At 44.7% G+C, this 18,417-nt stretch overlaps 1 protein-coding gene across 1 annotated transcript in view; it reads right to left on the bottom strand.

The window, feature by feature from the left end:
* The window catches only part of LOC106579797 (calmodulin-regulated spectrin-associated protein 1-B), a 41,812-nt gene that overhangs the window by 19,644 nt on the left and 3,751 nt on the right, over positions 1 to 18,417 (bottom strand). Inside the window, exon 3 of the mRNA XM_014159983.3 lies at positions 4,917 to 5,179. Within this exon, the coding sequence (XP_014015458.1) occupies positions 4,917 to 5,179 (263 nt within the window). The remainder of the gene's footprint in view (positions 1 to 4,916; positions 5,180 to 18,417) is intronic.

The raw sequence follows: 18,417 nt of genomic DNA, 5'->3' as shown, positions 1-18,417 counted from the left end.
AGGGAGGTAAAGGCAAAAAAAGGCCATGGTGGCTAAGTACATACAATATAGCAAGTAAAACACTGGAATGGTAGATTTGCAGTGGAAGAAAGTGCAAAGTAGAAAAATGGGGTGCAAAAAGAGCTAAATAAATAAATAAATAAATAAAGTAGGGGAAGAGGTAGTCGTTTCGGTTAAATTTTAGATGGGCTATGTACAGGTGCAGTAATCTTTGAGCTGCTCTGACAGCTGGTGCTTAAAGCTAGTGAGGGAGATAAGCGTTTTCAGTTTCAGAGATTTGTTCTTCCTCTGTCAACCATGGTTACCTGCAAGGAAACACGTGCCGTCATCATTGCTTTGCACAAAAAGGGCTTCACAGGCAAGGATATTGCTGGCAATAAGATTGCACCGACATCAACCATTTACCGGATCATCAAGAACTTCAAGGAGAGCGGTTCAATTGTTGTGAAGATTTCAGAGCAAGCGCTACCATCAGTCCTGTGTCATGCCAACAGTAAAGCATCCTGAGACCATTCATGTGTGGGGTTGCTTCTCAGCCAAGGGAGTGGGCTCACTCACAATTTTGCTTAAGAACACAGCCATGAATAAAGAATGGTACCAACACATCCTCCAAGAGCAACTTCTCCCAACCATCCAGGAACAGTTTGGTGACGAACAATGCCTTTTCCAGCATGATGGAGCACCTTGCCATAAGGCAAAAGTGATCACTAAGTGGCTCGGGGAACAAAACATCGATATTTTGGGTCCATGGCTAGGAAACTCCCCAGACCTTAATCCCATTGAGAACTTGTGGTCAATCCTCAAGAGGCGGGTGGACAAACAAAAACCCACAAATTCTGACAAACTCCAAGCATTGATTATGTAAGAATGGGCTGCCATCAGTCAGGATGTGGCCCAGAAGTTAATTGACAGCCTGCCAGGGCGGATTGCAGAGGTCTTGAAAAAGAAGGGTCAACACTGCAAATATTGACTCTTTGCATCAACTTCATGTAAATGTCAATAAAGGCCTTTGACACTTATGAAATGCTTGTAATTATACTTCAGTATTCCATAGTAACATCTGACAAAAATATCTAGAAACTGAAGTAGCAAACTTTGTGGAAATTAATGTGTCATTGTCAAAACTTTTGGCCATGACTGTACACAAAAACAAGGAGAGAGAGATAGAGTTCGTGAAAGTATGCCTTATCTACTTCAAAGAACTAGTCAAATGATTGTCTGACAGCTCTGCAGCATGCTTAGGCAGGTCAGCCTAGCGAAATAAGATTATTTTATTAAAAAACCTACAATATGTAACTATGGGCAACCTGACAAAATCCAAAGAAATGTGAGTTATAGATATTTCATCCCCTTTGAACACAAGTCTAAGAAGAGCTAGATCGGTTCTGTGTGCCATTTCTATGCTTCCCGTTCTGATATTTCATTTTCGTGTCTTTTACTTTCAGATTTGTACACCAGCTTCAAAACAGCTAAATATACAATATTTTTGGTTATGGAAAATATATTTCACAGCGGTTTAGATGGTACAATGATTCTCTACACATGACTGCTAGTTTTTTCACCAACAAATCTGCCGAACAATTAGAATTTTTGCAACCAGGAAATGGCGGAGCGATTTCTGCATAGAGCATCTTCAAGTAAATTAAGAACAAATTCGTATTTACAATGACGGCCTACCAAGAGGCAAAAAGCCTCCTGCGGGGACGGGGATATATCACGACAAGAGAGAGACCACTACATAAAGAGACCTAAGCATGGCAGCAAAGCCCGTACAGAATGGGAAGAAGAGAGAACGTTGTCTGGCTGTTTGGTTGCTACTGCCTGAGCAGAGATGAGATGGTGACTTAAGGAATGAAAATAAGAAAGTAATCAAATAAGAACTAAGTAATATACAGAACTGAAATATTGTATTATTTCATAGTGATTTCCTGTTTCTATTGATGTCTACCCAATGTGGACCTGACGGATACAACGGAATATTTTCTGTGTTTTGGCAATTTGAATTTTCACTATTTTTGGCATGGTATTTCCATTAAAAAGCTCTAAAATCATTTTAATGTCATTATTTAATAATGGATTTAATGTAAAAAAAGATTAAGAAACCAAGAGAGAGAACAAACCAATTTATTTTATAATCCAATTGAAACCAAACCGACAAATTACTAATCACTCAGCACTAATCCGGTCTCTATAGTCTGTCCCCCAAGTGTCCCCCTGTCCATCCCCCCAGTGTCCCCCTAGTGTCCCCCTGTCCATCCCCCCAGTGTCCCCCCAGTGTCCCCCTGTCCATCCCCCCAGTGTCCCCTGTCCATCCCCCCAGTGTCCCCCTGTCCATCCCCCCAGTGTCCCCCTGTCCATCCCCCCAGTGTCCCCCTGTCCATCCCCCCAGTGTCCCCCTGTCCATCCCCCCAGTGTCCCCCTGTCCATCCCCCCAGTGTCCCCCTGTCCATCCCCCCAGTGTCCGTGTCCCCAGTGTCCCCCTGTCCATCCCCCTAGTGTCCCCCTGTCCATCCCCCTAGTGTCCCCCTGTCCATCCCCCTAGTGTCCCCCTGTCCATCCCCCTAGTGTCCCCCTGTCCATCCCCCTAGTGTCCCCCTGTCCATCCCCCTAGTGTCCCCCTGTCCATCCCCCTAGTCTAGAAATGGATTTCTTCCAACCTGTGTGAGTCGACTCAGATGGTACACTGCTGTTTTATTACTCCCAGCTGATCCCTCCCCATCTGTGCCCTCTAGAGTCAAACAGGAGGCAGAGGAGGTATCTCTTACACACACACACACGACAGGAGTGCGCAGCACATGGGGGAAGAACACAGGCATTGCCATGGAAACACCTCCTTGCAGACTCAGCAACCGGGAGGGGGTTCTCAACCCTTACACAGGCCTAGTCTAGTCTGTCAGAGACAACCACTTCTCTCTACTCAGGATTTTAGACTAAGCATGTGTTTGTCTGGCTTCTTCCATAGAGCCTTGCACGGATTATAAACCAGCCTGTCTGTAGGCTGGTCACTGGCTCGCTCTTGGCTGGTCACTCGACAGAAGCAAGCCATCTTGGCGACAACGCGAGTCTCCATGGCATTGGCAGTGTATAATGTATTCAAGCCAAACTACACCATGCAGTGATGCTACTGTAAGTGATTTCAGTGAAATTGTAAGAGGTTATTGGATCTCTTATGAAAGGAAACGCTTGTGCAGTATATACAACTGAATGTGACATGTAGGGAGGGAGTGATGTTCATTCCGTATAGAGTGGAGATGTTGCTGTACTATTTTATTTCTGGATTACATTTTTTTATTTAACCTTATTTAACTAGGCAAGTCATTTAAGAACAAATTCTTATTTACAATGACGGCCTACCCCAGCCAAACCGTCCCCTAACCCGGACGACGCAGGGCCAATTGAGCACCGCTCTGTGGTTCTCCCGATCACGGCCGGTTGCGATACAGCCTGGGATCAAACCAGGGTCTGTAGTGATGCCTCTAGCACTGAGATGCAGTGCCTTAGATTGCTGCGCCACTAGCATGTGGCCAAGCTGTGAAACTACCCTGAGAGTATGGCTCAGTCCAACCCTGTGTTTACTGCCCTGACACAGCTATATCACCAGGGTGACAACGGGTCAAAACGGCTCAGGAATTCATATAGGCTGAGAGACCAAATGCCAGACACATTTAAAGTCAATAGTCCTAAAAACTAGGCTGGTTGGTTGGATGAGAACTAGGTTACATGAGAGATGGTTAATCAATCATTATGCAACTGCTGCACTAGACTTTGCAAATTGACCAGACAACATGGAAAATGTCACCGTTTAGAACAAGGGTACACGACAGGAGAGTGGGGAAAAAAAGTAGTGGTGGAGGGACCCCACTGGGTCATTCAGCACATTTTAGGCCTAACTTCAGACTGTTCTCTCTCTCTCTGTGTACCCTTCCCTATCCAGCTGGTAGAAATTGATGGTCAAAGTAGTAACTGAATCAGTTCACATGATCCACAGAAACCAGACTGTGCCAAAAGCCGTGTTGTAAAGCGTACAGACACGCTCTCTGGCCCAGTTCTATGCCTTTATATGGACATGAATCAGAGTCAAATTTGAATCTCCAAGGTAGCCTACGATAAGGAAATAGCTAAACGGTCTGGAACCAAATTTAATAGGTCGGGGGAAAAAAAACACCCAAATGTAAACTGAGTTGGAACACTATGATGAGTCGCCATGGTTTCAACAAAGACTAGAACGTTTTAGTTACCTAGAGTTTAAAGGCTGTTTGACAAAGTCCAATAGATGACAGGTAGGCATTCTAGTGTTCAGTGTAGTGTGATAGATGTCAGTGTGATAGAGAGAAGAGAACAATGGCTACTTTCACTAGTTAAAGTAATAAGACTAGAGCAGGAACAGAGCTGCTGCTGCAGGCAGAGAGTTGTCGCTCTCCATGTAGGCCTACACACAGAATAGCCAACCAGAAGGCAAAGCTACTTGACTCTTGCTCAACAACGGCCAGCTAAAGGGCAACACAGCTTTTCAGATTTGATTTATGTCTGTTTTGCACTGGGACCAACTCATTTTCAAGACAGCTCTCGTCCACAAATCATGAGCAGCCTCTGGCAATGACTCCCATAAAACACCACGTGCTTATCAAACTAGTTCCATCACCACAAATAGTGTCCCGCCCTACTTCCTAGTCCATGAAGAGGACATTGGGTGCATCTCGTCTGTTTCCTTTCCTTCATCTGTCCTCATGCGAGAGACCTAGCAGCCTGGCTCGTAGGCATCAGCCCTATCGCTTTGGTCTCTCCAGTGTTTTCACTGTAGATTAAGGAGACAAGGAGAGCCACTTGATCCAATTGAGATACAGCTGTATTGCCTTCACTCTGCATATCTTTTCATCACCCCCAACACACAGTCACACACAGTCTTTCCTACTCACCATTTTGATGGGCACACAGGAGAGGTCAGCATCTCTGACAGGGGCGTCAACACTCTCCATGACGTAGATCCCTTTACGGCTGAGGGCCTGGATGACTGACATGTGTGACTGCAGCGAGGCGGCCTGGTCTGTCTTCAGGATGAGGGCACACACCCGGCAGTACAGCTCACAGGACAGCAGCAGCTGGAGGACGGGAGGCTTGATGTGCTCCTGGTCATACTGGTCTGTGTAGAACGGATCCCTCAGGTCCTCTGGGATGTGGTCTGGAAGGGGGGGGGGGGGGGGGGGGGGGGGGTTAGTGATGATATGATGCATTGTGTTGGTCCTAACTTATATTTAGACAGGATGGGTTCCACTCCCTACATCTAGCTGTGTTGCCACCCGCATGAAAATATTTGGTTGCTATTGGTTTCAATGGAATATTTTGGTGCTTGCAGCCCTGTGCCTACTTCAGAAAGAATCTAGGGGAAACGCTGCTATGATGACTAATATGCATACACAGGGCTACAATAAGAGTTTGTCGTTTCGTGGATAGCCAAATGTGAAATACTTGCTTTAATTTAAAAACGGAAGATCTAGCCTAATCTTTCAACAATGAAAGGGAATGTGGCAACAGCATCTGCTCGCAGAGTAAAAATATGTGTTCTGCAAGGTTTCTGTTTACTCTGTAAACAGGCTAGTCATGGCTTGGAACTGACAGTAACACTGGTGAGAGAAGAGCTAGGTTCTCAGGTTACTAGTCTGAAACAATGCCTTTCCAGTTTCCACCACAAAGGAAGAAAACAAACACTGACCTATGAAGGGTCTGTTTTGCATTTTTCACTGAGTCATATCAAACCAGAAGTCACTATATTAGGATAAATGGCGATGGGAATCCGATCATGATAATTGATGTCTGTTGCTGTCGTACTCCTCTAACAGGAAACGCATAGCCTACACACAATCTGGAAACATTAAAGCAGAGGAATAGAATGGAGGATCCCCCAGCAGCCCATTGCATGTGACAAGCCCAGCCCACGCACAAGTGCACGCTCTCAGAAAGGTGTGATGATCTTCGGGACAAAAATAGCCCAGCTAACCTCCATTATTCAGACATTGTTACTTCAGCTGTGGCTGTGAAGCTAGGCTAACAGAAATAGGGCTGTCCCAGACAACAAAAAAGTCAACCAAACTGTTCTGTCGACCAAACTATTGGCCGACATTTTTGTACATGTATTTTTCCACAGACACATCGTATGTGTTTTAATCAAATCAACTATATGCACTGAGCTTGTCTGATGCTTTAAGCACACAGTTTGATTAAATATTTAAGACACAAATGACTCGAGGGAGTTCAGCAATTTATTTGAATGTGCCGGGCCGGGCTCAGCCGTACTGTGACTAGCACCCGTTGTCCCTCTCTCCTCCCTGCTGCAGCGACCACCACAGAACATCAGTGTTTATCGCGCGGTCCGTGTTGCTGAAGCTGCAACAGTCATTTCTGCCTGAGAAGTTCTGCTACCAAAATCCCTCATTTGTTTGGAAAAACATTCCCTATTCGTTAAACCCTTGCTCTCTTTGCATGACACATTGACGCATTGCAAGCACGTGACCAAAGACCTAGTTGGTCGGGACTAGTACTAGAGAATGTTGGTTATGTAATTATTACTCCAGAATGTCTGTTATACCAGAGGACGATTCAGACGGGATTCATTCCCCCCCCCCCCCAAACTGCCCACTGTAAAAAAAACAAAGAAATCCAATAAATGGACAGTTATGACAGAAGCCTGGAGGTTTTTATTCTAGGTGTAAAGATGCAGTATTTCAACAGGTCCAGGTGATGGGGCCACAATGACAACGCCAGCTTGGTTCTCAAGTTTCGAAACCATACCAAATCATATTTCCTATAGTGTCCCCATTATATTTGAATTGAGGAAGCGTGATCATAATCATTATGATATTTTAGCGATCAGCAGCACGTCCTAAACGCACTTCCTAAAATAAGTAATTTATAGACCAAAACATTTTAACATAAAACAATGATTGGTTCAGATTTGGTCTGGACTAGACCAAAAACCAATGTCTGTGGAAATCAAGGCCGGTCCGGAACTGCACAAAAAGAAAAGAAAAAAAAGACATCCAAAAAGGTGCTGGTCCGTGATTACTGAGGTGTAGCCTACAGTGTTGCCTGAAATTTAATTTTATAAAATGCCCATCTATGTGGTAAGCTGACCGTTTGTAAAACACAAAAAAAAAATTAAAACATCTGGACCAAAAAAAGACATCCAAAAGCTTACAAAGGTTTAGCCAACCATGTCGGCCTGTAATGGAATTTTATGAAGGCCCATCCATGGCTTGTCGCTCACGGAATCAGTAGGCTATTAAAACAAACACTCAAACAGGAAACAAAAGCAGGATCTGTCTTATTTCTGTAGATGTATTGATGATTTATAAAGCCAGTCGCATTTAACAGTTAGGCTATTGATTATAGACCTAATTAAGTTGGGGTTTCCTCTTTCCTGACTTTCCTTAGACAATAACGTAAGGGCTGTTTTCTCATCTCATTCTGCTGCTGCCTCCACAGCATTGTTCTCAACACCATATACTGGTTAACTTTGCTATTATGCACATAGCAACATGGTCTAGGAAAAGGCGCCCATTCAACAGAGCACTGATGAGTTTCAGAACCGTGGACGGAGACCGCTATCCAACGCGGGAGGAAGCACATTTGTTATAAAACATTTTTATTAGAGTTGCACCATTGTTCTTATGTAATAATATAACCATATACAATTTAGCACGTATTAACCTGTTGGGGATAGGGGGCAGTATTTGCACGGCCGGATAAAAAAACATACCCGATTTAATCTGGTTACTACTCCTGCCCAGTAACTAGAATATGCATATAATTGTTTGATTTGGATAGAAAACAACCTAAAGTTTCTAAAACTGTTTGAATGGTGTCCGAGTATAACAGAACTCATTTGGCAGGCCAAAACATGAAGATTCCAAACAGCAAGCGCTCTCTGACCATTTCTTGGCCTTCTTTGTCATCTCTATCCAAAACAAAGGATCTCTGCTGTAACGTGACATTTTCTAACGCTCCCATAGGCTCTCAGAAGGCGCCAGAACGTTGAATGATTACTTTGCAGGCCATGGCTGAAAAACAGTAGCATATTTGGTAAGTGGTCGATCTGAGAACAATGAGACTGGTGCGCGCGTGCACGAGATGACTCCATGTTTTCATTTTCAGTCTTTGAACGAAAACAACGACTCCCGGTCGGAATATTATCGCTATTTTACGAGAAATCGCGTAAAAATTGATTTTAAACAGCGGTTGACATGCTTCGAAGTACGGTAATGGAATATTTAGATTTTTTTTGTCACGAAACGCGCCGAGCGCGTCACCCTTCTTTACCCTTCGGATAGTGTCTTGAACGCACGAACAAATGCCGCTATTTGGATACAACTATGGATTATTTGGAACCAAAACAACATTTGTTATTGAAGTAGAAGTCCTGGGAGTGCATTCTGACAAAGAACAGCAAAGGTAATCCAATTTTTCTAATCGTAAATCTGAGTTTGGTGAGTACCACACTTGGTGGGTGTCAAAATAGCTAGCCTGTGATGGCCGAGCTAAAATGTGCTTTCACCGAAAAGCTATTTTAAAAATAGGACATAGCGATTGCATAAAGGAGTTCTGTATCTATAATTCTTAAAATAATTGTTCTGTTTTTTTGTGAACGTTTATCGTGAGTAATTTAGTAAATTCACCGGAAGTGTTCGGTGGGAATGCTAGTCACATGCTAGTCACATGCTAATGTAAAAAGCTGGTTTTTGATATAAATATGAACTTGATTGAACAAAACATGCATGCATTGTATAACATAATGTCCTAGGAGTGTCATCTGATGAAGATCAAAGGTTAGTGCTGCATTTATCTGTGGTTTTGGTTTTTGTGATATTATATGCTAGCTTGAAAAATGGGTGTCTGATTATTTCTTGCTGGGTACTCTGCTGACAATCTAATGTTTTGCTTTCGTTGTAAAGCCTTTTTGAAATCGGACAGTGTGGTTAGATTAACGAGAGTCTTGTCTTTAAAATGGTGTACAATAGTCATATGTTTGAGAAATTGAAGTAATAGCATTTCTAAGGTATTTGAATATCGCGCCACGGGATTCCACTGGCTGTTGACTAGCCCAGAGAGGTTAAGACTGATAGACTACGCCATCCCCATGGCCTCCACAATAGATCAGTCCACTCAGTACAAATCAGACCAGTGTCTTTCATACATACACACACAAATATATAGTGCTCAAAAAAATAAAAGGGAACACTTCAACAACACAATGTAACTCCAAGTCAATCACACTTCTGTGAAATCAAACTGTCCTCATAGGAAGCAACACTGATTGACAATAAATTTCACATGCTGTTGTGCAAATGGAATAGACAACAGGTGGAAATTATAGGCAATTAGCAAGACACCCCCAATAAAGGAGTGGTTCTGCAGGTGTTAACCACAGACCACTTCTCAGTTCCTATGCTTCCTGGCTGATGTTTTGGTCACTTTTGAATGCTTGCGTTGCTTTCACTCTAGTGGTAGCATGAGACGGAGTCTACAACCCACACAAGTGGCTCAGGTAGTGCAGCTCATCCAGGATGGCACATCAATGCGAGCTGTGGCAAGAAGGTTTGCAGTGTCTGTCAGCGTAGTGTCCAGAGCATGGAGGCGCTACCAGGAGACAGGCCAGTACATCAGGAGACGTGGAGGAGGCCGTAGGAGGGCAACAACACAGCAGCAGGACCGCTACCTCCGCCTTTGTGCAAGGAGGAGCACTGCCAGAGCCCTGCAAAATGACCTCCAGCAGGCCACAAATGTGCATGTGTCTGCTCAAACGGTCAGAAACAGACTCCATGAGGGTGGTATGAGGGCCCGACGTCCACAGGTGGGGGTTGTGCTTACAGCCCAACACCGTGCAGGACGTTTGGCATTTGCCAGAGAACACCAAGATTGGCAAATTCGCCACTGGCGCCCTGTGCTCTTCACAGATGAAAGCAGGTTCACACTGAGCACGTGACAGACGTGACAGTCTGGAGACGCCGTGGAGAACGTTCTGCTGCCTGCAACATCCTCCAGCATGACCGGTTTGGCGGTGGGTGAGTCATGGTGTGGGGTGGCATTTCTTTGGGGGGCCCGCCAGAGGTAGCCTGACTGCCATTAGGTACCGAGATGAGCTCCTCAGACCACATGCTGGTGCGGTTGGCCGCACTGGGTTCCTCCTAATGCAAGACAATGCTAGACCTCATGTGGCTGGAGTGTGTCAGCAGTTCCTGCAAGAGGAAGGCATTGATGCTATGGACTGGCCCACCCGTTCCCCAGACCTGAAACCAATTGAGCACATCTGGGACATCATGTCTCGCTCCATCCACCAACGCCACGTTGCACCACAGACTGTCCAGGAGTTGGCGGATGCTTTAGTCCAGGTCTGGGAGGAGATCCCTCAGGAGACCATCCGCCACCTCATCAGGAGCATGCCCAGGCGTTGTAGGGAGGTCATACAGGCACGTGGAGGCCACACACACTACTGAGCCTCATTTTGACTTGTTTTAATTAAGGACATTACATCAAAGTTGGATCAGCCTGTAGTGTGGTTTTCCACTTTAATTTTGAGTGTGACTCCAAATCCAGACCTCCATGGGTTGATAAATTGGATTTCCATAGATTATTTTTGTGTGATTTTGTTGTCAGCACATTCAACTATGTAAAGATAAAAGTATTTAATAAGATTATTTCATTCATTCAGATCTAGGATGTGTTATTTTAGTGTTCCCTTTATTTTTTTGAGAGAGAGATATATACACACACTTCTTCCCCCCCTCTACTGCTCGACTAAAGAAGTCTCAGTCGACTAACAACCTATCGACCAAACAGTCGACTAAATGGGGTCAGTCCTAAGCAGAACAGACATCTCCATAACTTCACATGTGTGTGTTATGGAGACCTCCTTCCCTGCCTCCCAGTCCTGACTGACTATGGCATAAAGGGAACGGCTAGTCAGCCTTCTCCAATCCGACCACACTAACAGGAAGACACACAGGCTGACAGAGGCGGAGCTCTCCATCAACCAATCAGCAACCCAGCAGTTACACCAGGCAGATTTGGATTCTACGGTCATCCTTAGCACAGTCAATGTGGCTCAATGTTCATAATAACAGTGTTATTAACCGTAGGACAAGGGAGGGATAATAAGCCTAGGATCGTTAAACAATGGGTGATACCTGTGGAGGAAACTGTCTGTGCATTACAACAGAACAGACTGATTAGAGATAAACAGCATCCACATGTGCAATAAGCCTGAGATACATTAACAGTATAAGAGTCAGTCATTCTGAGAGGCAGAGGTGTGCGTGTGGTACTGTATATAATGCATTAAAACAGATGAGATGGTTGCGTGAAAACAAGACGTGGCCTGGCCGGGACCAGGGAGGGGTGGCCGGGACCAGGGTGGGGTGGCCGGGACCAGGGTGGGTCTTCACGTATGAATTCCCCCTGGAGACAGCGATGTTGTGTGGCAGCAGCTGCCCCCTCCTGCCACAGTGGGCTGAAGAATCTAACTACTGGGACAGGGAGTGAGCCCAGCATGGTAAACACACTCTTTCTCTCCATTGCCAGGACCGGCTATAATGCATCCCCCAATTACCATCAGACTAGACAGGAGAGAACCAGCTTGCCCCAGCGGGTACCATTCTGACTGGTTGGTCGGCACTGTGATGTGAGGAGCGGAGCCAGCCAGATCTGTCTGCACTGGGGGGCAAATACTAACACACGGCGCAAGGTTGCAGCGTGCACTCACACAGAAGACACAACCACACGCTCAGAAACAGATACAGGCATGCTCACACGTGACGCAGCCACCTGCTTGCAGGTTCCCACTCGCATACACACACCTGCCCCACAATGTCTGAGGGGCGAGGATGTATTGTCTCAGCCTGCCCGCCCATCCCTAGTTCCTGCCATTTTATAGAGCCAGACCAGCATCTGTGAAGCAGCATTAGCAATACACTCCACACATGCCATAGAAGCCATAGGTAAAAAAACTTAAAAAAAAAATCCAAATGGGGGATGCCAATTACTGCTGCACCTGGGCACAGGCAGTCCCCAAAATCCCCAAGGCTACTGTACAATCCACTCCCTCTATTATCAAACTGTGTTTCACCCCCAGTTAATATTTGGGCAATAAGTTCTGTTCCCATGTCTTTAGCTAATATAGATTAGATGTTGCTGAGTGCTAGTGTACTCTGTCTGCCTGCATGGCTGTTAGCCACAGCCCTTAGAGCCGCAGATGACAGACAGTGGGGAGATTCCTCCGGAGGGAGAGAGAGGAGGCAGTGTTCGTTCGTCATCAGGACAAAAGCCTATTACTTTTCTGAGCTCTCCGGGACCACAGCTCTCTGTTAGAGGAACACAGGGACTAGGCATGAGGAAAAAACAAGGAGAACAGAATGAAAACAGGAGAATGGCATTCCATCCATATGAATACCATTCAAATCTGGGATTATTTGTTTGCTGTGTGCAGGCGTGTGTCTGAGTGACATTATGAAATCACTGTAGTGACAGCAGAAACCAAAAGGCTAGGATGACAAAATGAAACCTAGGCTTAGAAAACATTGTAGATCAGCGTTTCCCATACTCGGTCCTCGGGACCCCAAGTGGTGCATGGAAAACTCTGATGTAGACAGACTGCAATGGTGCAGGTGCTTGTGGAACCAGTGTGAAATGCCTAGCTAATTAGCGGTGACGTCACTCGCTCGGAGACCTTGAAGCATTTGTTTCCCTTGCTCTGCAAGGGCTGAGGCTTTTGTGGGGCAAAAGGTAACGATCCATCGAGGGTGACTGATGTGTGCAGAGGATCCATGGTTCAAGCCCAGGTTGGGAAGAGGAGAGGGACGGAAGCAACACGGTTACACTTTCAGTATAATGAATATCATACAGGGAGGTGATAGGCCAGTACAAAACTAAAAAGGCCCTTCTTGAATCCAGAAATAACAATAGGAAAGGCAATCCAAAGAAGCCATGTTAGGAAAACAATGGATGGTATGGTGGAAAATTGCAAGATGGTATAGTTTTATTGCATCAAATGGCTGTTTTATGCAACAGAATAGAGGATTCTTATAACTATTGTGTGTTCTACTGAGGATGGGCCCCTGGGAGATAACACTGACAGGAGATTTACAATGTCTTTTGGGTGATAAAACCTAAAGAGCATTCCAGAGCATGAGTTAATGTTTCTGTTCTATACCGTACAAGGGAGACATGGCTCCAGTATGGAGTTGGGGGGGCCAGACACTGGTCTCTACACAATGAAAACTGTTGACACAGCAGATACCTATAATTCACAGCAGATAGTATCTTTCATACAAATCTTAACCTTGTGACCCATTCTATACATGTTGTTTATCATGTAGGTTGAAAGGGGTGCATCTTGGCTATAAAATACCTTTGTACTTTTGTCTAGGGGTTTTCAACGAATCATCTGAGCGTGATTCGTCGACCAGCCATCATTATCGCACTCAATCGATTCACTTTATATGTGTGCGTTGTATTGACCTGCTCCGTTATTAATAAGTGATTAAAGATTTAGTACAACTCTGATTTGTGTGATAAGTTTGTCACTCCTCATTTGATAGTAAAGAAATTAACCACCGCACGTGGCACCATTATGTTCTTCCAGTGACAACACAGACGACACTCCATTGACATGACTGTTTAGAAATGAAAAATTCATAGCCAGAGCAAGTGCGCCGAGTGAAATTAGGTCACGCATCTCTCACATGACAGGTTTCCTCCACTAGTGACAGGCAAACCTAGCTGTAGAATATGTGGAATGAATTACACATCACAAGGCAACAAGTATAGTCAGCTGGCTCCTCCACAACATCTTAGCATGTCTTCTGCATGGATCCAAAGCCACAGGCCTTCAATAGCAAAGCTAGGCCTAATTCCATCAGCCACTCCTGTGCTACAATCACCGATCCGGACCAGTTTTACTGCCGATGCGGAGCCCCATCGGGCCTTCATGACTGGACTACCGACGTTATCTGCCCGAGGGAGTTATCCAACTGGCCCCTCCGTCGCGACATAACCTGAACGCCCATCTGTGGCCAGCTAATCGTTAGCTGTCTTATCGGCTGCTATCTGAATAGGTCTAGCGGACAATTTTCTTGGGCCAGTATAACTATTTTGCCAATTGGATTGGTCCCCTCTACCACACGGAACCCCACTAATCTACCGACAGAAACGCACAAGGTGGCTAAAAACAGACCATCTTCTGCCAACTTGCTACCCATGGCCCGGCTAGCTGTCTGAATCGCCGTGACCCCAACCGACCTCACTACTCACTGGACCCTTTTGATCACTTGGCTAAGCATGCCTCTCCTTAATGTCAATATGCCTTGTCCATTGCTGTTCTGGTTAGTGTTTATTGGCTTATTTCACTGTAGAGCCTCTAGCCCTGCTCATTATACCTTATCCAACCTCTCAGTTCCACCACCCACACATGCTATGACATCACCTGGTTTCAATTATGTTTCTAGAGACAATCTCTCTCATCATCACTCAATGCCTAGGTTTACCTCCACTGTATTCACATCCCACCATACCTTTGTCTGTACATTATACCTTGAAGCCATTTTATCGCCCCCAGAAACCTGCTCCTTTTACTCTCTGTTCCGGAAGTCCTAGACGACCAATTCTCATAGCTTTTAGCCGTACCCTTATCCTACTCCGGCGATGTAGAGGTGACTCCAGGCCCTGCAGTGCCTAGCTCCACTCCTATTCCCCAGGCGCGCTCTTTTGATGACTTCTGTAACCATAATAGCCTTGGTTTCATGTAGAGGTCGGCCGATTAATCGGAATGGCTGATTAATTAGGGCCGATTTCAAGTTTTCATAACAATCTGTATTTTTGGCAACCGATTTGCCGATTTTTTCCCCCCCCTCTATTTAATTAGGCAAGTCAGTTAAGAACACATTCTTATTTTCAATGACGGCCTAGGAACGGCGGGTTAACTGCCTTGTTCAGGGGCAGAACGACAGATTTTTACCATGTCAGCTTGGGGATGCAACCTTATGGTTAACTAGTCCAACGCTCTAACCACCTGCTTTACGTTGCACTCCACGAGGAGCCTGCCTGTTACGCGAATGCAGTAAGAAGCCAAGGTAAGTTGCTAGCTAGCATTAAACTTATCATAATCACTAGTTAAACTAGTAACTACACATGGTTGATGATATTAACTAGCCAGTCCTGCGTTGCATATAATCGATGTGGTGCGCATTCGCGAAAAAGGCCCGTCTTTGCTCCGACGTGTACCCAACCATAAACATCAATGCCTTTCTTAAAATCAATACACAAGTATATATTTTTAAACCTGCATATTTAGTTAATATTGCCTGCTAACATGAATTTCTTTTAACTAGGGAAAATGTGTCACTTCTCTAGCAAACAGAGTCAGCGTATATGCAGCAGTTTGGGCCGCCTGGCTCGTTGAACTGTGAAGACTATTTCTTCCTAACAAAGACAGGCGACTTCACCAAACAGGGGATGAATTAACAAAAGCGCATTTGCGAGAAAAAAAAGCACAATCGTTGCACGACTGTACCTAACCATAAACATCAATGCCTTTCTTAAAATCAATACACAGAAGTATATATTTTTAAACCTGCATATTTAGCTAAAAGAAATCCAGGTTAGCAGGCAATATTAAACAGGTGAAATTGTGTCAGTTCTCTTGCGTTCCTTGCACGCAGAATCAGGGTATATGCAACAGTTTGGGCCGCCTGGCTCGTTGCGAACTAATTTGGCAGAATTTTACGTAATTATGACATAACATTGGAGGTTGTGCAATGTAACAGGAATATTTAGACTTATGGATGCCACCGTTAGGTAAAATACGGAAGGGTTCCGTATTTCACTAAAAGAACAAACGTGATAGTTTCCGGATTCGACCATATTAATGACCTAAGGCTCGTGTTTCTGTGTGTTATGTTATAATTAAGTCTATGATTTGATAGAGCAGTCTGAGCGGTGGTAGGCACCAGCAGGCTCGTAAGCGTTCATTCAAAATAGCACTTTCATGCGTTTTGCCAGCAGCCCTTCACAATGCATTGCGCCGTTTATGACTTCAAGCCTATCAACTCCCAAGATGAGGCTGGTGTAACCGATGTGAAATGGGTAGCTAGTTAGCCGGGTGCGCGCTAATAGCGTTTCAAACGTCACTCACTCAGACTTGGAGTAGTTGTTTCCCCTTGCTCTGCATGGGTAACGCTGCTTCGAGGGTGGCTGTTGTCGATGTGTTCCTGGTTTGAGCCCAGGTAGGAGCGAGGAGAGGGACGGAAGCTATACTGTTACACTGGCAATACTAAAGTGCCTATAAGAACATCCAATAGTCAAAGGTATATGAAATACAAATCGTATATAGAGAAATAGTCCTAGAATTCCTATAATAACTACAACCGAAAAATTCTTACCTGGGAATATTGAAGACTCATGTTGAAAGGAACCACCAGCTTTCATATGTTCTCATGTTCTGAGCAAGGAACTTAAACGTTAGCTTTCTTACATGGCACATAATGCACTTTCACTTTCTTCTCCAACACTTTGTTTTGCATTATCTAAACCAAATTGAACATTTTTCATTATTTATTTGAGGCCGAATTGATTTTATTGATGTATTATATTACATTAAAGTAAGTGTTCATTCAGTATTGTTGTAATTGTCATCATTACAAAAAATAAATGTAAAAAATAATAATTTAAAAAATAAATAATTAATTTTTTTTTTTTTTTTTTAAATAATCGGCATCTGCTTTTGTTCCCGGTCCTACAATAAATCGGTATCGGCGTTGAAAAATCGTAATCGGTCGACCTCTAGTTTCATGCATGTTAACATTAGAAGCCTCCTCACTAAGTTTGTTTTATTCACTGCTTTAGCACACTGCCAACCCGGACGTCCTAGCCGTGTCTGAATCCTGGCTTAGGAAGACCACCAAAAACTCTGAAATCTCCATCCCTAACTACAAGATTTTCAGACAAGATAGAACGGCCAAAGGGGGCGGTGTTGCAATCTACTGCAGAGATAGCATGCAGAGTTCTGTCCTAGTATCCAGGTCTGTACCCAAACAATTTGAACTTCTTTCAAAAAGCCACCTCTAAAAACAAGTCTTTCACCGTTGCCGCCTGCTATAGACCACCCTCTGCCCCCAGCTGTACCAGGTACCACCCCAAAGCCGTAAACATGGGCATCCTCATAGAGATCATCCTAACTAACTTGCCCTCTAAATACACCTCTGCTGTTTTCAACCAAGATCTCAGCAATCACTGCCTCATTGCCTGCATCCGTAATGGGTCAGCGGTCAAACGACCTCCACTCATCACTGTCAAACGCTCCCTGAAACACTTCAGCGAGCAGGCCTTTCTAATCAACCTGGCCCGGGTATCCTGGAAGGATATTGACCTCATCACTTCAGTAGAGGATGCCTGGTTATTTTTTTTAAATTCCTTCCTCACCATCTTAAATAAGCATGCCCCATTCAAGAAATTTTTAACCAGGAACAGATATAGCCCTTGGTTCTCTCCAGAGCTGACTGCCTTTAACCAACACAAAAACATCCTGTGGCGTTCTGCATTAGCATCGAACAGCCCTCGTGATATGCAACTTTTCAGGGAAGTTAGAAACCAACATACACAGGCAGTTCGAAAAGCCAAGGCTAGCTTTTTCAAGCAGAAATTTGCTTCCTGCAACACAAACTCCAAAAAGTTCTGGGACACTAAAGTCCTTGGAGAATAAGAGCACCTCCTCCCAGCTGCCCACTGCACTGAGGATAGGAAACTCTGTCACCACCGATAAATCCACTATAATTGAGAATTTCAATAAGCATTTTTCTACGGCTGGCCATGCTTTCCACCTGGCTACCACTACCCCGGTCAACAGCACTGCACCCCCCACAGCAACTCGCCCAAGCCTTCCCCATTTCCCTATCTCCCAAATCCAGTCAGCTGATGTTCTGAAAGAGCTGCAAAATCTGGACCCCTACAAATCAGCCTAGCTAGACAATCTGGACCCTTTCTTTCTAAAATTATCTGCCGAAATTGTTGCAACCCCCATTACTAGCCTGTTCAACCTCTCGTGTCATGTGAGATTCCCAAAGATTGGAAAGCAGCTGCGGTCATCCCCTTCTTCAAAGGGGGGGGGGACACTCTTGACCCAAACTGCTACAGACCTATATTTATCCTACCTCTCTAAAGTCTTCGAAAGCCAAGTGAACAAACAGACCACCGACCATTTCGAATCCCACCGCACCTTCTCCGCTATGCAATCTGGTTTCAGAGCTGGTCATGGGTGCACCTCAGCCACGCTCAAGGTCCTAAACGATATCTTAACCGCCATCGATAAGAAACAATACTGTGCAGCCGTATTCATTGACCTGGCCAAGGCTTTCGACTCTGTCAATCACCACATCA

Source organism: Salmo salar, chromosome 20 (genome assembly GCF_965601325.2).
Source record: "Salmo salar chromosome 20, fSalSal1, whole genome shotgun sequence".
In the NCBI taxonomy this organism is placed as follows: domain Eukaryota; kingdom Metazoa; phylum Chordata; class Actinopteri; order Salmoniformes; family Salmonidae; genus Salmo; species Salmo salar.
This window is presented reverse-complemented; position numbering and strand designations above follow the sequence as displayed.